A 22,231-nucleotide genomic window follows, 5' to 3' on the forward strand; every position below is an offset into this window, starting at 1 on the left:
ACGTAACTCACATGTTCCTCATGCTTACAGTCCTCGTTCTCCGTTAGAAGCAGTGTGTCCAACACCACTCTGCTAGAGGCTCTATACGTAACTCACATGTTCCTCATGCTTACAGTCCTCGTTCTCCGTCAGAAGCAGTGTGTCCAACACCACTCTGCTAGAGGCTCTATACGTAACTCACATGTTCCTCATGCTTACAGTCCTCGTTCTCCGTCAGAAGCAGTGTGTCCAACACCACTCTGCTAGAGGACTGTGTTGGCGCTTGCCTGCGCCTCAGAGGGCTTTGGTAGCTCACCGCACCGATTCCGTTTTTCATTCCCCGCTTCATGAACAGTTTGGAGTTCTCCGCCATGGAGGAGCGGAAGGAGATCTTTGTCAGATGTCGCCCCCCGCGCTGCGTCCTCATGCGCCTTTCTTCTCCGTCGCTGGCATGGCCGCTATAATTACAGGTCATGTAGCGAGTGAACGCTTCCCTGAACGTCCTGTTGAACAGGGTGTAGACCAGGGGGTTGATGCCTGACGACACGTAGCCCACCCATACAAATATCTCCATTAACCGAGCGATCAAGTCGTTGTCACAGCTGGCGCACAGCACGGAGGTGATGTTGGTGATGAAGAAGGGGCACCACATGACCACAAACAGGAGGAAGACGATGCCCAGCACCTTAGAGGCACGCTGTTCATTACTGAGGTTCTGCATGGACTTTTTGCCTATAGTGGACATCCGCCGAAAAGGCATGTCGTCCACCGTGAAGGCCTGCATTGTGGCCGAATTCACACGCGGTCTGAGGGGTCGGCCATCCGGCAGAGTCAGTTTCTCATCCGATGGCGTGGACGCCGTCTGTTCCCTTTGGAAGACCGTGGAGACGGACGGTCGGGGTCGAGTGAAGCGTTGTGTCACCCTTGACTTGAGCAAGTAGACCTTTTTGCGCAGCACCTGGATGGTCAGCAGATAGATGACCATCATGATGGTCAAAGGGATGAAGAATGCCGCCATGGAGCCAAACATGATGAACTCCCGGAAGCTGTCGGTTCTCAGCAGGCAGGTGTGGTTGCTGTTGAAGGTGACGTTGTTGGGCAGATGGTAGTTCTTTAGCCCCTTGATGGGAATGGGAAGTGCTATACCTGAATATGAGAAAGTGGAAAAGTATTAGTTTAGCCAAATAACATGGCTAGATACGTAGATATATATATATATTTTTTAAATTTTCATTAAATTGAAAAAGATAGTGGCTCCGTTAGCTTTGGCTAGATTAATATGGTGTCAATTCCCAGTTTCCTTATTGGCTTATCACTCCTTAGTGTTTTTGTCTTTCATTGCTCAAACAAAAGTGTCCAAATTTGGCATTTCAATTTAGGTGACCCGACTCGGTAATTGAATAAATATTTCAAACTTTTATGTCATAAGACTGAGATGAGAAAGAATTTGGTTTGCAGAATTAATCCAAACACACAACTGATTATCCCCGACCTGCTTTGATCTTCTGTCACTGATCAATGTGCAGAATAACCCATTCTGACCTGAGATCAGATTCTAAAAATGTCTATTACATCCTGACAGTTTCATTATTAACCCATTCTGACCTGAGATCAGATTCTAACAGTGTCTTCGATTTTTCAAAAATAGCAGACCTACAAGCTCGTATCGCGCCACTCGGTGGCGCGATATGAGCTTGTAGATCTGCTATTTTTCAATAGCTAAAGCATAACATGATGCCAAAACCAAAATGGGTGCCCGGTCAGAATGGGATAAGGACTCTTCATCCTAAGTGCTTTGCTCCCTCCCCGCCACTCCATCCAATCATCTGGTTTTGCTCAGAGTTTAGCAGTGGTGGAAAAAGTACTGACAATTTTTACTTAACCCATTTAGACCTGAGGCCGATTAAAAAGAAAAAAGGGAAAAAAGGCTTCTAAATCAGTTTTCTGAAAAAAAAAAATGTTTCTATTTCATGTCAACAAGGACCCAAAAAAAGTATGTATTTGTATTTTGTATGTTCTGTAAGATTCAAAGATTTGTGCCACATTTTCACTAATTTTCTAAAATAGCAGATCTACAAGCTCATAGCGCGGCACTCACGCTATGAGCTTGATGAGATCTGCTATTTTTCAATAGCTAAAGTATAACATAATGCTTAAAGCACAAAGGGGTTCCTGTCCAGAATGGGTCAAGTAAAAGGATCAATACCACAATCTAGAAATACTCAGTTACAATTACAAGTAACAAAAGTATGACATCAAAATATAAGTTCAATATGTATGCAAATCTTTTGAAAATAGCAGATCTACAAGCTCGCAATGCAACCCGTTGTGAGCTTGTAGCTTGGCAAATAGCCAAGTAAAAGTACAATACCTGTTGTATAAGACTAAAGTGGATAATGCATGTTTTGCGATGATGATCAAAATCTACAAAGTAACTAGAAAAGTAACTACAACTTTTAAATTATAGTGGAGTAAAAGTACAATATTTTGCCTCTGACATGTAGTTGAGTAGAGTGGAAAAGAAAACTGGAAAGTAAAAATACCTCAATTGTACTTTCCACCACTGAAGTCAAGTTTAAATCATCCCAGGCATAAAGGGCCCCTCTGACAGCTCTTGAGTACTGTATGATTCTCCATTAATGCCAGGGTGAATCCAGCCAAAATGTCACACCACCACAATCTATGAAACTCACTGGCCAGAGAACCAGAGGCCTCTGCGCTGTTAATAAGCTCAAGAGTCTCTTAAATTCATTTCCTACTGGGAAGCTAATATGGTTTGCAGATTTTTACAGATCTCAACCAGCAAAACGGTCTGCTTATGCAAGGGTTCACTGGCCAGTCATGTAGAGTAGCATATTGTAGTGTTGGACAAAAAAACTCAAAGAGAAAAATGATCAAAAACGAATTTAAGAATAAAAAATAAACATACAATTCCATTACTTTCTTTTCAATGACTGCGCTTACAATCTTTTTTTAAATATTATTTCAATTTGTATTCTATTTATTTTCTTTTGGAACCATTATCTAAACCCTTATTCCTAAGTTTTGAGCCTAATTAAATATTTTTTTATATTGGGGTCAAAAGTTAACATCAGTCAGCTGTTGGTAGCGTGACTTTTATCATGGGCTATTTACATTAGAGACACTTTGATGTAATATGATGGTGGGACAAAAATATGTCCTGTCCTGTGATTTTCTGAAGCAGAGTTGTTCATACAAGCTGTCCCACAGGACTTGCTTCATTGACATCTCTGAGAATGTTCTGGTGTGTTAACCATTGGAAGCCGGCACTGTGTGTGTATATATAGCACCTACTTTTTATTGCGTCCGGCTTTTATTCCCCGACTCTAGAAACCAGGTCTGCTGTGGCTCATATGTCAAGTAATCAAACAGACTGTCCCTCACACAAGGAAATGTTATCAAACTGGCCACCTGTGAACTTGAAGGGGCGAAGGAGACATGTTGTGGCTGGCCTGGCTAGCAAGGATTTGCTTTAGTTTTGAAAGATGGGCACATGCTCACCTATGGATATGATCCACACCAGGGCACACTTTGCCAAGGCTTTGGCCCTGGATTTGTACTGGCTGTGCTGGATGGGCTTCTTGATGGCGATGTAGCGGTCCAGTGAGATGGCACAAAGATGCATGATGGATGCCGTGGAGAACAGCACATCCAGGAAGAGCCAGATAGGGCAGAGGAACTCTGGAAGAGGCCACCCAGAATCTGAGAAAAGGATAAGAGAGGAGGGGATTATATGACAATAACAATCCAGTCTCTAAAGCACATGTGAAATATATATATATATTTTGTTTTAATCTCTTGGAGCGGACGGTCCATTTCTGATTTAACTTTGATGCACTTATGTCCTCAGTACACCCCATTTTCTCTCTGAACTGAAATTCCTTTGCGCGCATTACCAGTTATGGAGGATGTGCCCCGGTGTCCACAGCATGGAAGTAGCACTCATGTAAAGATTGGTGTTTGTTTATCTCAGTGAGGAATGGGATACTGGAAGAATGAATTGTTCTCTGATGACTGTTTATGGAGCTAAAAGCTCTTTATGTAGATGTGCAGAAGACCATGCTTGAGTCGACAGAAGTGTTTATTTTGGGTTCCAGGCATGAAATTGGCAAGTAATTTGGACTGGCTCGTGTCCTGACCCATTAACGTTGCAAAAGACTCCATTGTCTGACATAATTACATAATATTCTGTTGTGTTATGTGTTTTTCCTAAGTGCTACTTGTAATGGGCAATGGCACTAGGCTGAATGGAAGCCTGTCAAGGTGAATTAGTTTTAATATGGAAGGATCTCATATTGCTATTTTATTGTTGCTCTGTGGAGGAATGATTCATCCTTAGATATAAATGTGGAAAACATTATTCAAAGAACAACATAAATGGTAGTTGTATTTTTTTAAATTTGAATGCATCTACTCCGAGTCCAGTCTAGTTCTTTTTTGTAATAAACAAACTAAGCATTTGAGTACAAATATGTTGTATTGGTCAAGGGTGTATGTAATTATAAAATTATTATAACGTATCTAGACAGCTGTGACTGTCTATACAGTTTCTGCATATAGTATCAGACAACAATTTATAAGTAGCATACTGGTTTGAACTTAAAACCTTTTTATTTATTTATTGGATGTTTTAATATTTTTTAGCAGTTATTTGTTACTACTGCTTGAGAAAATTCCTTGTTCCAGCGTATTAATGTTCCACCAAGGGCCACTGATTTCTGTCAAATACTGAATAGCTAATTCTTTTATTACTATTCTTTTTACTAATATGCCATCGAGCACCCCTTTACTGTTGTTTTTCCCCAAATAATTGATTCAATCTGTTTTTCGGGGCATTGCCCCCATGTCCCGAAAATGGTCTTTGATTTTATTTCCCGTCCTTTTTTAAATGGAACATTGATAATAGCTGCTGCGGTAATAATTCACAAGCCTGCAGCTCCCATCTCTGGGAAGATTAGACGGATAAAAACGCTAAATTGTTATTCTCCAGTTTGAGGATTTGAGGTCTGAACATGGTGCTAAGATGGCACTTAAACGGAAGCAGTCTGAAAAGGATGGGGCTGATTTCATTAGCGGAACAGACCGACAATATTTTATTGTCCACCTGTTTGTTCAGGGCCCTGGCAATGGCGGGAAGCCGGGAACGCCTTTTGGTGTTTTAAACATTGTTATAATTTAGCTATTGAAAAATAGCGCGCCCGCGCTACGAGCTTGTAGGTCTGCTATTTTTGAAAAGTCGTGAAAATGTGGTACAAATCTTTGAATATATATTTCAGAGCGAACATTTTTAACTAAAATATTGGCTTCTGGGGGGTCCCTGGAACTACATATTTTGAGATGGGGGTCCGTGGACCAATAGAGATAATTCTGGGGGTCCTTGACATGAAAAAGGTTGAGTACCACTGACATAGAAACATGGTTTTCAGAAAAAAAGGATTTAGAAGCCTTATTTTAAAGGGTTAAGCTAACCTTGGATTAGGTGGTACAGAAAATGTTACCTCACTGCTATGTTATGTGCTTACTGCTTAGATGTGCCAACTGCCAAGCCTTAAATGCATCAAAACAATTAATTTGACCTGGTCCTTAAACATAAACACTTACTTAGTGGACAAATTAACATCGCTTTATAAATCTAGAACCACTTGTCAAATGCATCAAAACTTATTTATTTGACATGGTTCTCAGTATAAACACTTGTAGTAGACTAAGTAGTGCTGCTTTCCAATCATTCCAGACTGGAAATGCACTCTGAGATGCTACACTCGAGCCATGTATAAGCATAGGGCATTTAATAGTGTGCTGTGATATATAGTTGTGCTTTCACTCTTGAGGGAAGTGGGGATAAATAAATAAATAGTACTCATGATGCTACCCCAAACTCATCTACAATTATTTTTTTTCAGACGAGACCGATACTGGCGATTGAAATAAACCCACTCCGCTGGGCATGGGTGTAATGGTTCTTGATTGAACACACACTTTTTTCCCCCACTGCATTTCTTTTTTGTTCTACATTATAGCGTTCTCCGCTGGGGTGTGGGTGTAAATGCTCCTTAACACCCAAATTCTTTTCAACAAGCAGTTTCTTTGATTTACGTTGTTGTTACACGTTATAGTGCTAGACAGAAAAACCCACCTTTTAAACAGTGGAACCATTTAAAATGTTCAAGGTGTTGCCTATAAGCTTTGAATTCATCTGTTGAGCAGATGTAGGACAAAAACCCAGAGTGGCTCACACTTGTAATGTAACTCCTTTTTATTCATGAATATTGGAAGCTCCAACTTCGTCTGCAGTCTTGTGCATTTAGCTTTAGTACATGTTTTTTGTCCAGCCTGATATCGCTGTTGCTGATGTGTTGGTGTTTCCTGACCTTTAACCCATTTTGGGGCGGGAACCCCTTTTGGTGTTAGCATTATGCTATGCTTTAGCTATTGAAAAATATCAGATCTACAAGCTCACATAGCGCGCCACTGACATAGAAACATTAGCTTATTCAGAAAACTGTCGGGATGTAGAAGACGTTTTTAGAATCTGATCTCAGGTCAGATTGGATTAAGGGTGACAACTTTGAGGCTCTGATAAAAGTGAATTGCAGCTGGTCTTCTAAACGTATGACCTTTACGTCAGGCTTCAGTGCATACACTGCTGTTTGTACACAGAGTCTGATGTGGTCGTCCATGTGGAGTGACTACAGCCTCAGTGTGAGGTACTCAACTCTGTGTGTGTGTGTGTGTGTGTGTGTGTGTGTGTTTATGTTCACTTCATGATGTTGCTCACTACTCTTGCTGTGGTGCTGTTGTACTGTATATACTACACTACAGACAAAGGAGGCAAGTAGTGGCTGCTGCTGCTCAGTCTAAAACAAAACAAGAATGTTCCTTTTTTTGAACAAGGGCTTAAGGGCTGGCAACCTGATGCCAGTTGGGTCTATAGCTCTGTCCTGATGCCAGTTGGGTCTAGCTCTGTCCCTATATAATGCCATAATCAAACTGCCAGAGGAAGTACTGTAGTCTGTTTATGGTGCACTATCTCGTTATTATTCATCTGCTGTAATTAGTTTAGAGAACGAACGCAGTCGCATCCAGCTTTTGTCTGATTTATAATTTTTCTCGAACCTGAATCTGCAAGCCTATTTTGCTTGCATTGCATTGCATTAGACGGGCTGCTGAACAATGAAACGAAGAGTCTATCCTATTTGAAAATGAACAAATTTTTGCTTTCCTGTCCACGGCTCATTAAGGCGTTTGTCTTTTTTCATAGCGGCTATAATCTCCATTGGGAGAGAAGGTGCACATATTTACTTACTAGTCATATTAATAGCAGCTGATACGCTAAGGCAGTAAGCTTACTCTTTTTAAATGCATTTATTTGCCCTAAACATTAATTATACCTGCGTGCCTCATAATCGCAGCCACCAAGAGCAGAATCAGAAAAGGGGGAATATAGTGATTGATGGTGAACTATAGTAGCGGTGCACTGCTTCGAGTTGTGGTGACCATGTTTTACGTCCATGAACGGTGGCCTGTCCTCCATGGTAACTTACTATAGAGGACGGTGATCAGGGCAACGGGCATCACCAGGAGGTCATGGTAACTTACTATAGAGGACAGTGATCAGGGCAACGGGCATCACCAGGAGGTCATGGTAACTTACTATAGACCGATTCACAGAGGGGTGCCCTGGGCGCGGCCATTACTGAGGTGTAATACATGGAGTAGGTGCTCTGTAGACCAGGTGTAGCTAATCAGTGCTGCTGCACTTAATGGTACACCTCAGTAATGGCCGCACCCAGGAAACCCTCTGTGAATCGGTCTATAGAGGACAGTGATCAGGGCAACGGGCATCACCAGGAGGTCATGGTAACTTACTATAGAGGACAGTGATCAGGGTAACGGGCATCACCAGGAGGTAACTTACTATAGAGGACAGTGATCAGGGTAACGGGCATCACCAGGAGGTCATGGTAACTTACTATAGAGGACAGTGATCAGGACAACGGGCATCACCAGGAGGTCATGGTAACTTACTATAGAGGACAGTGATCAGGGTAACGGGCATCACCAGGAGGTCATGGTAACATACTATAGAGGACAGTGATCAGGGTAACGGGCATCACCAGGAGGTCATGGTAACTTACTATAGAGGACAGTGATCAGGGCAACGGGCATCACCAGGAGGTCATGGTAACTTACTATAGAGGACAGTGATCAGGGCAACGGGCATCACCAGGAGGTCATGGTAACTTACTATAGAGGACAGTGATCAGGGCAACGGGCATCACCAGGAGGTCATGGTAACTTACTATAGAGGACAGTGATCAGGACAACGGGCATCACCAGGAGGTCATGGTAACATACTATAGAGGACAGTGATCAGGGTAACGGGCATCACCAGGAGGTCATGGTAACTTACTATAGAGGACAGTGATCAGGGCAACGGGCATCACCAGGAGGTAACTTACTATAGAGGACAGTGATCAGGGCAACGGGCATCACCAGGAGGTAACTTACTATAGAGGACAGTGATCAGGACAACGGGCATCACCAGGAGGTAACTTACTATAGAGGACAGTGATCAGGGTAACGGGCATCACCAGGAGGTCATGGTAACTTACTATAGAGGACAGTGATCAGGACAACGGGCATCACCAGGAGGTCATGGTAACTTACTATAGAGGACAGTGATCAGGGTAACGGGCATCACCAGGAGGTCATGGTAACATACTATAGAGGACAGTGATCAGGGTAACGGGCATCACCAGGAGGTCATGGTAACTTACTATAGAGGACAGTGATCAGGACAACGGGCATCACCAGGAGGTCATGGTAACTTACTATAGAGGACAGTGATCAGGGCAACGGGCATCACCAGGAGGTCATGGTAACTTACTATAGAGGACAGTGATCAGGACAACGGGCATCACCAGGAGGTCATGGTAACTTACTATAGAGGACAGTGATCAGGACAACGGGCATCACCAGGAGGTCATGGTAACTTACTATAGAGGACAGTGATCAGGACAACGGGCATCACCAGGAGGTCATGGTAACTTACTATAGAGGACAGTGATCAGGGCAACGGGCATCACCAGGAGGTCATGGTAACTTACTATAGAGGACAGTGATCAGGGCAACGGGCATCACCAGGAGTCCCACCAGGAGGTCCGCAACTGCCAGAGACATCAGGAAGTAGTTGGTGGCGTTCTGCAGCCTCCTTTCCAGTGACACGGCGAGGATGACCAGGATGTTGCCTCCGATGGTCGGGATGATGACCATGATGATGAGGAGGGCTGCCCACTGCAGCTGCATCCCAGCCCCCTCCGCGGGTCCCGAGCAGTTGGGCGCCAGTGGGACCGCCACTGGCTGGGGCATGCTGCTGCACAGGAGGAGGAGGGGGGCGCGGCGGGCCGGGTCTCTGCTCTGACTGGCTCCAGAGACGTGGTCAGCATGGTCACTGGGTCCCGTGGGCAGGAGCACGGGAGCCAGGGCAGGGACGATGCACAGGGTGGCAGATCCCTGGTGAATCGAAGTGGGTGACTTTGGTTGGTCGGTTAAAAGATCCACGGCTTTTAAACGATGACCCCCAGGATAAGTAGGGCTTCCTTGGAACCAGGCAATAATCCAAACTCTAATTCCACCGCGAAGAGAGATTTGTGGGCCAGGAGTCTGTGTTTTTCACACATCCAGGCAATTCCAGTCTTATGTTCATCAGATTACTTTTACACTCCAGTGTTGAAACAGTTCTGTTAAAGAAACCATAGTGAAACAGTGTTATCCCCTTTCCTCTGAGTGTGATGTCCTATAATGGTGAGTGACATTGATTATAGCAAATGACAAAGGATTTTCCTGTACAGTCATTATTGGTTCCAGACCACAGGGAAGGTAATTAACAAAGGAAGTGGCGATTAGCTGTAATCGCAGCTTGCTAGCTGTTCTGTACATTACTGTATTGATGCACATTCTAGATTTGTGCATAAACATATTGAGTGTAGAAGTACTGTACTGTACTTTTTTTTTTTTTACTTTTAAATAGTGGGAGGTGGGAAGGATTCATTTATTTAAATTATTTAAAAATATGGTATTTGTATTTTGCTTTGTTGTATGTGTTGTATGTCATAAAATGTTAGTTTAAATAGTGGGAGGTGGGAAGGATTCATTTATTTAAATTATTAAAAAATATGGTATTTGTTGTATGTCATAAAATGTTAGTTTTTGCAGTAAGTCAGGGACAGCGCCGTTTTCTTACCTTTTTTTTAAGTTTGTGCCTTCCTCCTTCGCTCTTCAACGGTTATAACAGAGCCGCTGCATCCAAATGAAGGCAAACAGGGTGTTGTGCGTTAAGAGAACTGTGCACCCCCAAAATGTGCTTAAATCCTCAAACTCTGTTATCTTTTGTTCTTTTTTTTCATGGTTCAAAATATTTTACACCTTGCCCAAAATTCGAGCATGTCACAGAAATCCCCTCCCTGAGAGGAGGAAAAAGCTCAATACGGTCCCAGTAGCATTATTTAGCCATCCATGATGTGGAAGTTCCTTTTGTTCCCTCCTGTTGGAAGAAATCCCAGTCTTAATTCGACACCGGCTACTGTGATCACAGGTTTAAAAGTTTCACATGTTCTGTCTCTCCCATTCCTGCTCCCTGCCTCTCTCTCGTTCACCATCTCTGATCATCTCTCTCTCTCTCTCTCTCTCTCTCTCTCTCTCTCTCTCTCTCTCTTGCTCACTCTCTCACTGGCTCCACTCCGTGTGTCCCCCTCTCCCCTCCCCTCTCCCCTCCCTCTCTCTCCCTCCCCTCGTCTTGCACGAGTCTATGCTCAGGAGAAAACAGATGAATGTCTCCGTGTTGGCCATACGCCAGTAGTTCTGGGAGGTAATTTCCTTCAACACAGCCGTCCCACTGTTTATATTTGTCACTTTCTGTTCTACCTCTCCCCCAGAAGAGCCAATTGGGGGGACTGTGTGTGTGTGTGTGTGTGTGTGTGTGTGTGTGTGTTTCAGTGCATGTAGTGCTAGTAAAAGCTCAGTGTCACCTTTCTGCTTGCATTTCTCCAGCTGAGCAAAAGGTCAAAATCCAGTTTGCGTTTGACATCAGTCGTGTTTAAAATCTGATAAATTTTTATGTTTATTCTTTTGCACTTATTACTGCCATAATGGCAGTCATAATTAGTGTATTATATGATCTGCTGTGCTCCCTCATTGTATGGTGTTTTAAAAACCTATGAAAAAAACCATAAAACGGGGTAATAGTGGTGTTGGAGCGTACGGTATCCTGAGCTGAAGATGAGTGGCTTCCTTTCTGAGGGCTCATAGTGATGGAGTTATTAATTGGCGTCAACCCTTAGTACACCATATTGTGTACCCCTGTTATTTTCTTTACGTTGGAAACTTTACACTTTCTTTCATGTTGGGGTTGTAAAGATGTCGGCGGAGCGGTGCGAGAGAGAAGTTACGTTATAGTGGTCTCAAAGATGAGGACCTCATGACAGGTGTTTCATTAAACTCAGGGCCAGCGGCAGTGGCACCATCGGAAGGCTCAACAGTAAATTCTGGTGTCACAAATCTGCCAGTACTCACTGAGCATTTTATCCCATATGTGCGTCCAGGTTAGAGGGGTCAAAGATGGCATTATTTATGTGAGGAGTTATTTTATGGATTCCCCTTTCCACAGCCTGATAGACGGGTTGAACCAGAAGCATCTTGAGTCTTGTCTAGTGTTCTCAAATACCTGATTGATGGACCACTCGATTCGGCTCTTAATTTGCTGGCGTCTGGGCCAACCATCAAGCTAACTTGGACTGATTAACTTTTAATTAGAGGAAGGGTCAGAGGTGTCCCGTCCCCTCCGCCCACATCCCGTCCCCTTCCCCAAGATGCATCGGGAGAGGCTAACACCGGGGCTCCACCGGGCGCGTCAGCGTCATGTCACCGTCAGGGAATGTTCCCTTTTGAATCAATGAAGGGTGGCTCCACTGCCCGCGTTGTGTTGCGTTGCGTGACTGCATTAAAATTGCCCCGGTTCGTTTTTTGACGCACGCGACGGCCCCGTGGTGAGGGTGCACCGCACTTTGCTGACATCTGCTAGCACTCTGCCCACATCTGCGCACCTCTGAACTGAACTGGTGTCAACACTACTCAACACAACACTACTCGAATACAACACCCGAGTCATTATTCCATGTATACTTGCTGACTTTGAATTTCCAAACCTTATTTCCTCGCATTTTCTCAGACATGAACTTTTTTTATTTTTAAAGTTCAGTACTTTTTTTACATTCCAAGGTTATTATAGTTTCGCATTTTTAATTAGTTTTTATATATATATTTTTTTTAAATTAATTTCTTGGTTTAAACTTGGTTCAATTTAATTTCGTTTTAATGTATGTTTTATGTGCATTTACTAGTTTATTGACTCTAATAATCCTGGTTGGTTCTTAGAGAGTGAACCCATGTCACGCCCCTGCTTGTTGGAGACAACATTATCCAGGTACTCTCCATGGCATGTTTGAAATGGACCGGAAGCACGCTAATTAAATCTGCAATGTTGCCGTGGTTGTACATTACTAATTAGCCTCTATCACATTTTCAGGTGGTAAAATTAATCTATAATTAATTTAGGTTTTCTGTACCCCCTGTTCCTTCCACTTAATTGTACGTGTGTGTTGCTTCCCAGACATATTGCAAACAGGCTTTAGGAGACAAATGCAGTAGGATAAGAAAGAAAACAAAATGTCTCTCCACGTTTCCACTATTCTGCTCTTGGTGTCCAGGAGGCACACACGGTATAAAACAAATATTAAAAATACCACCGAGTGGCGCGATACGAGATTGTAGGTCTGCTATTTTAGAAAAATCGAAGAGCGACTGACATTTTTAGAATCTGATCTCAGGTCAGAATGGGTTCATCAGACCAGTGTGTGTCCAGTGGAAACCTCGTATGAATCTGATCTCAGGTCAGAATGGGTTAATTCAAAATGTGCAGAGGTCATCCGAACACCAGAATAGCATCTTCTATCGTGCCCCTTGTGTCAAATTGAAAATATTCTCCCTCCGATTGCCATTTGCGCTCGGATAAAGTCCTACTGTGCCCGGGTTAGATGAGATGTTAAAGGACAACTTCAGTTTTTTTCAACCAAGGTTGATGTTTTAGGTTGTTATTAGAGAAAGTAAAAGATGAGTGTTAATTTTCTTTCATTTGCTGCTTTCTTTTGTTTTGGATATTTTAGCAGTTTGACAGGGGGGCGGGGGCATTCGAGCATGGGGCTAAATATGTATTTCTTTTACAAAATATTATGGCGATTTTTTTTTTTAAATTATTTACTATAGTCCTAATAAACCCCAAGAAATTACATCTGACCACATTAGATAACAGGATCTATTGAATGTGTCAAACTGACATATTGAGCCTATACACACACAGTATAAGCCTTCCCACAGTAGGTAGATCACATTCAATAGATCCTGTGATCTTCTGTGGCCAGATGTAATTTCCTGGGGTTTATTAGGACTATAGTAAATAATACAAAAATAAATCACCATAAAATGTTGTAAAGAAATACATATTTAGCCCCATGCTCGAATGCCCCCGCCCCCCTTTCAAAAACAGCTAAAATCCCTAAAACAAAAGAAAGCAGCAAATGAAAGAAAATTAACACTCATCTTTTACTTTCTCTAATAACAACCTAAAACATGAACCTTGGTTGAAAAAAACTAAAGTTGTCCTTTAAACCCAAACGGACGGGTGGAGATTTAGGCTCCGGGAAGGGTAGGTAATGCTCCGCAGCATTAACGTAAAGGACTGTATGTATCATGAGACTCCCCCGGAGGCTTAGTGAGTTATTTGTGTGTAAACCCCTTTGGGCTTTATCTTCACGCCCTTTGTGTTATGGACTCTGTAACAGACATCCAATGAGCTTAATTTAGTGTTTTATTGCATTCAGATGAAGGGTTACGTGAAATCCCTCCCAGTTTTGAACCCCTGCTTGTTTTTGTTGGAGCGACGATGGTATTACATGGATGTTGTTAACAGAGTTCAAAACTAAAATAACTTGCAAATGTGGTTAGTTGACCTATTAACTGTGCAGTCACAGTTCTGGAATACTTTATCTTATCAATTATGATGTTGTTGGAGTGCCCTTGGGTTTTCCCCCTTAAGTTTCTACTAGGTCATTTGTTTTGAATCAACTTTCCCAATATTGCTGCGCAAATAAACTAAACAACTAGTAAAAGCAGGTAATCACACTCATTTACATTATTCAGTGAGATCAATGCACATTTTCATTAACATAAGGACATCATTTACAGTTAATTTAGTTAGTTTACTTACTTTCTGGAAGACTTGGCACAGTGGTTGACATCTTGGCTGACTTTGGGCAAAGGGAAGCCATGGATAGAGATTTGTGGTGTTGACTCTGTATAAGAAGCATGTATTTTTTTATTGGGGGGATTGGTTTAACACCTACAGTATCAGTGACCATTTCAGTCAAAGCAAACCTTTCTGGGACATTTCAAAAGACCCTTAATCTCTCCAGACGGAGCTCGGCAGTCATGCCCAGGCGATGTGGGTCTTATCGCCTCCTTTCACTACAGGACCAGCAGATAACATGGCCAATATCATTCTTAAAGCTTACCTCACCCTGCCTTACGAGGCTCTATGCAGTTGGAAATTCACAATAACTAACATTTTGTAGTAATTTAGGTAAGGATTAACCAACTTAACTTCTCGTGGAGAGGAAATCTCATCTGTGTCGTCTTTCCACATTTTCCCCCGCATGTCTTGTCTCATTCCTTTACCCGTCCTGTCCGTGGATGTGACTAGTTTGGATCTTGCGTTTTTTCATTCAATTGAAATGAAGATATCATCATTACTGCCTGCTTAGATGTTTTTGTCTCAACGTAGCGTGACTTGACTGCAGCATTAGCTTTAGCCACTCCGGTGTGTGTGTGAGTGAGTGAGTGAGGCCCGTAACTGATTGCAGTGTGTTGTTCAAGGGCAAACTAATGAGCAGCCTTTTGTTTGCCTTGTGCTTTTCAGTCTCTCTTTGGGGGATTTCATTCAGAATCCATTAAGTTCACTGTTCACTTCAGGACTTAACAAACAACACACACACGTTGCACAACACATACTTTAGAACAGGGGTGCCCTAAAGGTAGATCGTGATCCACCATTAGATCACATGACATGTCCCTAAAATATATATATAATAAATATATAATGCAATACTTTGTTTTCAAGAGGGTTGCACACAAACGTCAGTAGCAGCAGGGTTGCACACAAACGTGGCAGCGGTGGCCGAACGGTTTGTGGAGCGGTCTTGATATCGGAAGGTCGCTAGTTCGTATCCCCGGACCGGCACGTTACAATTACCACCGCTGAAGTGCCCTTGAGCAAGGCATTGAACCCCTACCATGAAATGTTCTATGAGCAGGGCCTGGCTGTAAACAAGTTATTGAGCTTAGTCCAGTTACCCTGGGTAAACATAGTAACTTTCTTTCTTTCTTTTGTCAAAGTACAAAGTTGCATACAAGAAATCCTACCAATTCTATTTCCCATTTCCAATTTAGTCTTATGTAACTTATTTAAACTAAAGTTTAGCAAAGGGGATTATAATTAGTTTGGTCAATGGATCTTGTTGAACTGGTCATTTTGAAAGTGGCTCTCAAGACAAAAAAGCACCAGTGCTTTAGAACCTCTTTACCTTATTTTACTAGAAATTCTGGTGTTGTCATCCAGAGGGTCGAGTTCCCCCTGTTGGGCTGTGTTATACCGTCTGTGAAGCCCACTCCCTCCGTCTGTGGTTCAAACCCAGCATGGAGAAGGTTGGTGGATGCCGGTGGTGGTTGGGGGGGGATAATCACCTTGTGTAAATTGTTTAAGGAAACAGTCTTGACACAGCTGCCTGAGCTTGAGGTCGGGGTCTGTCAAAGGTATTTGAAGAACACACAAGGATGTTTCTCATGGTGAGATGATAGGTTCGACTGGAGCCAGGAAAATGTGATGGTGGGGAAGAGGAGCTGGCTCTGACATGGGAAATATAACCCGGTACAGTACAGTACAGTGGTCCATATAGTATTGGAGGGGATGGCTAGAATGTTAGTGTTATCTCAGGGTACAGTTTTGCTGGTTTGTTGACCCCTTTTGACCTGAGATCAGATTCTCAAAAATGTTTGAAAATGACAGTTTTCTGAAAAAGCCATGTTTCTATGTCAGTCGTTCTTCGATTTTTCAATAGCTAAAGCATAACATAATGCTAAAAGGGGTTCCCTGAATGGAAATAACCATGGTTGGTGGATTATTTTATGGAAAAAGCACACTTTTCACATGTATAATAATTTGTCACTCAGATAGGATGCTTTTATCCAAAAAATCCACACTCCGCAGTAATCAAGGTTTTCTACCTACATTGCCAGCCTCTACAACAGGTTTGGGCAACCTTTTTTGGACACAAGATCTGCAAGATCTACCATTGCCAGACAGTGAAAACCACCAATGTTTAGAGCATAGGATAGGGGGGCGGCTGTGGCTCAGGAGGTAGAGCAGGTCGTCCAATGATCCATGGGTCGGCGGTTCGAATCCCGGCTCCTCCTGTCTACATGTCGAAGTGTCCTTGGGCAAGACACTGAACCCCAAATTGCTCCCGATGTGCTGGTTGGTACCTTGCAATGCTTCCGCCACAATCGGTGTGTGAATGTGTGTGTGAATGGGTGAATGTAATGCACAATCTATGTAAAGCGCCTTGGATAAAGGCACTATATAAATGCACCATTTACCATTCATAGGATGATAATGACATTCATTCGAGCATAGACTAGGTCGATAAGGACCTATAACATAAAATTCAACTTTTTCCTTAATTTTGTGGGGGTTTCTGGGCTCCCATATGTGTTTTCTATCCCCACAAATAACCAATTTTGAACAATCAAGCTTTCATAATCATATCGGGTGCTTTAATGGAAATTGCTCTCAGGAACAGCTCAACTGATTTTGTCCTCATCGTGATGTCATCAATGTCACCCTACTTTGTATAATTCCTCCTCTTCTTCAGTCTTCAGTTCCAAATTTGCATTTCCACTTCGTTTACAATCTCCACCATTGTTGATTTTCCAAGCTGGCATGGAATGGAAATAAGCCCGGTTTGATCTAGCATCAGTATTATAATGACTCAAATATTAAATAATCTGCATAACAGCGCCCCCCACCACCTCAGGACATTGTGGTACTGCAGCTAAAACTGCTTTCAAAGTCCAGAAAGAAATGACAAAGGACTGGTTATATCAGAGTGGTGATTGAGGCTCAAACCATTAGAAATAACTTTGAGGGACATAGACAAGATGATATTAAATATTAAAAGCAGTTTTAAAATGCATGTTATTTGCGCTTTAATCATAAAAAAATATACTAGCCCTAGGCAAGCTTGACAAGCTGGAAAGAACAGTGCTATGCATATCAAAAGAAAAGAAAAGCAAATTAAACATCTGTTGCCGTCTGTAGGCAACAAAACAAAAGTGGGAACCGGCTGCCGGTCCATAAATTTAACTTGATAGCTACTGGCTGCAATTCTGTCACTGGTGATCAGTAGTTTGCCTTGAAAGTCTTCATGCGAGAAGAAAACACATGGTAACATCATCATGTCCTTCATTTGCCATATTTTCCTGCACAGTGAATATTAATGCAGGTGAATGATGTAATGGGGGAAATCTGAGCTTGTGCTGCTCCTGATAATGATTTGTTGGGTTCACGTTCAAACCAGGCAGCGAGTCTAAGTGTGATTAAACGGCAAATGTATTGGTAATGTGATTGAATATTTTCATTTAAATTGCTCCGCGCTCGACAGAAAACCCAAGGTATGGTATGTATGGCTATGGTTAATCTCAGACAGTTGCCCACCTCTGCTCTAGACCATAGTATACATTAGCTTATTTTTGGCTATCTTTATATTTTTTTGTAAATAGATAATAATAAAGTGAAATGTTTCTATACTACTGTTGTTGCACTTTAACCCATTCTGACCTGAGATCAGATTCATACGAGGTTTCCGCCGGACACACACTGGTCTGATGAACCCATTCTGACCTGAGATCAGATTAAAAAAATGTCAGTCGCTCTTCGATTTTTCAAAAATAGCAGACCTACAAGCTCGTATCGCGCCACTCGGTGGCGCGATATGAGCTTGTAGGTCTGCTATTTTTAAATAGCTAAAGCATAACATGATGCTGACACCAAAATGGGTGCCCGTTCAGAATGGGTTAATGCACCAAAGTCACAGAGACCAATCCCATGTGCTGTATGTACATTATGTGGGAATGGTGCCATTTGTTGCACAGAGCTACACACAGGCAGAACGCTCTTGTGGTTAATCGGCAGTTTAATCAGAATATTGACTGGTAATTCCTCTGACTGTAAAATAACTTTTCTAGACTGCATACCCCAGTAAGACAATTTAGGCATTTAGCAGACGCTCTTAATCCAGAGCGACTTACATTTAAGCAAGAACAAAAGCATGGGAATACATCACATAAAAGCATTTATCATGAAACATGCGTAAGCTAAGAAAGTAACAGTGGAATATCTATATAATGAAACTATACATATAAACTATACATATTTACTACTATGCTATACATATGTACTATGGCGTGCTATGACTATATACAATACAATTATAGTGCTGTCTACATAACATGCTATAAGTCTGTGTCAAATGCTATCTAAGCCAACAGAAATGCTATCTAAGGGGTTAGGGTAAGTGCTATGGGCCATGATGGAGTCTGAAAAGGTGGGTTTTCAGGCTACGGCGGAAGATTGGGAGTGATGCTGCAGTTCTGACTGCAATGGGAAGTGCATTCCACAGTTTTGGAGCCAGTAAGACATTACTAGAAGTCCTCTGTGGTCATTATCAATCTCTCAAGTCTCTTTTAAGATACTTGATGTTCCATCACTGTTTATTTCACTTGACAATTTATGTTGACAGATTAGTTCTGTTTATTTTTTTAGCTTTTTTTAAATGAATGGTTTACGTTACATACCTCCCTTACTGTACATCTTAACCCATTTTGGGCGGGAACCCCTTTTGGTGTTAGCATTGTTATAATTTAGCTATTGAAAAATAACAGATCTACAAGCTCATAGTGCGCCACCGAGTGGCGCGCTACGAGCTTGTAGGTCTGCTATTTTAGAAAAATCATGAACATGTGGTGCAAAGCTTTGAACATATACTCTTTCAGAGCGAACGTTTTTTAACTCAAATCTTTGCTTCTGTCGGGGTCCCTGAAACAACACATTTTCAGATGGGGGTCAGCGGCCAATTTCATATATTTTTGGGGGTCCTTCACATGAAATATTGAGAACCACTGATATAGAAACATTAAAAAATACATTAAAAATAATACATTTTTAAAATGTCGACGTCAGGCCTAAATGGGTTAAATGACTTGGCTCAATGTGCAGTTCAGTCGGCAGTTAAATACATACCGGTTTATACCAGCGGTGAAAGACATTGCGGTAAGCTACAGAGCCATGTATTTCCATTATAGCTCCAGCCAAATATTTCAATCTAGTAACATTTCTGAGGACACCGTATTCAGTCCCCCCCTGAAGATTGGCAAACTGTCATAGCCATAAATCACAGGCCTTATTTCTCACACGCACACACTCACAAAAAGTTACACAAATAGTGTTTCCAGGTTTAACACCCATGAAAGACTGTTTGTTCACTGTTGGTGCTGGATTTGCCCCATGACCGCACTGCCTTTTGAAGTACAGCATTTTAGCCCCGTAGCGCCTTGCAATGATGGCATCTGACTGTTGCCTTGACAATTTTTCTATAATGACATAAAGCTCTCTGCCCTGCCCTGCCCTGCCCTTTGTGACAACGGGATACGGTTTATAGAATGATCCACAGCAGTGATGACTGATGAGCCTCTACAAAGAAGGCCCTGACCGAGATCAACCACCATGATAATGCTAATTATTATGGATAATTATTGGTCTGACTTACACTCGCGTGGCAATTTACTTTAGGCCTAAAATAACTTCATCCGTGATTCATGTGGAACTTGTTTTTGTATCGAGGGAGGCCTGATTTCAGTGCTTTGTTAAACATGTCTGCTCATTACCAAGGTTTTGACTAGGGAATAATCTGCATCGATGTGTCAAAGAGCTTTAAAAGTTATTCTCTAACCTTGCTTGACATTTCCTAATTGAGCTATACTTTTAAGTTATATTCTATAACATGATTGTATATGATGGAATCAACGCATAAGGAATCAAAATCAGTGCCGAAAGTGCATCAAAATAGAAGCTCCGGGGTGCCAGAGTTGTCTGATCGCTTTTACTCTGAAAGCCATGAACCGGAAACACTAAAAAAGTTGACTTTACAAAGAGACCTCACATCCCCGATCATCTTAATAAATTTTTTTACGCTCCAAAAAACGTTCATATTTTGCGGGAGAGACGGATGAGGAGCAGAAATGAAGCGCCAGCATATCGATCCATTCATCACCACGGAGAGCGCCTTGGATTAGGAGATACGAGACATTCTTTCCGCCGCGCTAACATGGGAGTCAATGACAAGCTAATAATTGCACTGAGCGTTAGCGTACGTAAAGCGAAAAGCCAAAAAAAAAATCTGAATATTCTTATCTCGCCCCGCGTCGCTGGGACGTCGCTAGGACGTCCACAGACGTCGTAGGCACTAATATTTCGGGATCCTTATGACGGCCTCAGGCGTCCTATGAACTGAAACGGTTAAGTCTGCTGTACTGCATGGAACATTCCTATATTTTTCCTTTTTTGATGTACCTGCTATTTGAGGGGTGTGTAAAGTTACTGTAAACACAAACTAAATTAAATGCCATTGTCAATGAATGGCCAGTTTTACGTCATTGTCCTAACACATGGGTTTTCAACAGGTGGTCCGTGGACCACTGGTGGTCCGTGGAGGTATTGCATGTGGTCCCTTACCATGCATTTAGTAATGTAGGATTTGTTGATTTGTTTTAAATGTTCTTTCCACTAGTTGAGAAACCATGAACTGAATGACCTGGTGACCTATGATGAGTCCATCCATGTAGTCATTTACTGACAAGTTGGAGTTCAAGAAATTCAACAGAAAAAGGGAGTTAGAATCACAAGAAGGGGGAAGTGCACCGGATTGTCTGGTTGAGTCATTAGGACATTTTACCGAGTAGTCAACGGTTGAGAAACAGTGGGATGTATACGGGATGCATAGCAAGTGTTAACTTACAAAAGCACTAATCTTAGCCCATATCCCCACCCAACACAATAGTGGTCCCCAGGTTGATATAAGTCAGGGTGGTGGTCCCTGGTTCACAATCAGTTGAAAACCCCTGTCCTAACACAAACATTAAATGCCATTGACAATGAATGGCCAGTTTTACGCCATTGTCTCACACAGGTGTGATTTTAATTATTTATCGATTAGTTTTTGTGATTCATGAATGTCTTTAGCCCATTTTGGGGTGGGAACCCCTTTTGGTGTTAGCATTATGATATGCTTTAGCTATTGAAAAATAGCAGATCTACAAGCTCATAGCGCGCCACTGAGTGGTGCGCTACGAGCTTGTAGGTCTGCTATTTTTTGAAAAATCGAAGAACGACTGACATAGAAACATAGCTTTTTCAGAAAACTGTCAGGATGTAGAAGACATTTTTAGATTCTGATCTCAGGTCAAAATGGGTTAAGTGTGTACCACAGGAGCTTTCCTTTTTTTCCTTTTACACTACCTTTCATCATTTGTCTACAGAAAAGAACATTTGTCAATGAATGGATGGGGGGGGGGGGGGGAGAGGTTTAACAATGAATATCTTCTCAGTTTCCACTGCCTGTGTCTTTGTGTAGGACTCCAGAACAATGCCCTAGTGTGGTGTCTCTGCTGTCCGAGAGCTACAACCCCCATGTCCGCTGTGGAGCAGCCATGGCCCTGGGCATCTGCTGCGCCGGGACTGGCAATAAGGTCAGTCCTTCTCTTTTCTTTAGGGTCCGGGAGTGGGACCAATAAATGGTTTGAAAGTACCTTCCGTTCGATTCCCGCTGGGGACGCTGTGGGCACTGGCGGCGTGTTCCCTCCTCCGCGTCATCAGTGCCCATACCCGAGACGGGGGTTGGCGATAGGGCCTTTCTGTGTGGAGGAGTTTATTGCCGCATAATTTGGTGTGGGACTGTGGGTGCACAACAGGTGTCCTAAATAAATTGAAGTGTTTCATTGTTGTTGA

General features: G+C 42.4%; 2 protein-coding genes across 3 annotated transcripts in view; one reads left to right on the forward strand and one right to left on the reverse strand.

The window, feature by feature from the left end:
• Window positions 1-22,231, forward strand: part of psmd1 (proteasome 26S subunit, non-ATPase 1) — a 68,400-nt gene that overhangs the window by 20,541 nt on the left and 25,628 nt on the right. Inside the window, exon 17 of the mRNA XM_083767467.1 lies at window positions 21,858-21,972. Coding sequence (XP_083623593.1) covers window positions 21,858-21,972 — 115 coding nt within the window. The remainder of the gene's footprint in view (window positions 1-21,857; window positions 21,973-22,231) is intronic.
• On the reverse strand, window positions 167-10,289 carry htr2b (5-hydroxytryptamine (serotonin) receptor 2B, G protein-coupled; the record flags this gene model as incomplete). 2 transcript variants are annotated; one of them, XM_083766388.1, is made up of 4 exons in its annotated part: window positions 10,247-10,289; window positions 9,111-9,743; window positions 3,502-3,702; window positions 167-1,125 (listed from the first exon to the last, which is right to left on the reverse strand). In XM_083766388.1, the coding sequence occupies exons 2-4, from the start codon at window positions 9,370-9,372 to the stop codon at window positions 167-169; spliced, it is 1,422 nt and encodes a 473-aa protein (XP_083622514.1). In that variant the 5' UTR covers window positions 9,373-9,743; window positions 10,247-10,289. The 2 variants fall into 2 exon arrangements, with proteins under 2 accessions (XP_083622514.1, XP_083622515.1); XM_083766389.1 differs by lacking the exon at window positions 10,247-10,289 and having other exon boundaries at window positions 9,111-9,780.

This window comes from Protomyctophum parallelum, assembly GCF_964188405.1.
Source record: "Protomyctophum parallelum genome assembly, chromosome: 6".
NCBI lineage: Eukaryota > Metazoa > Chordata > Actinopteri > Myctophiformes > Myctophidae > Protomyctophum > Protomyctophum parallelum.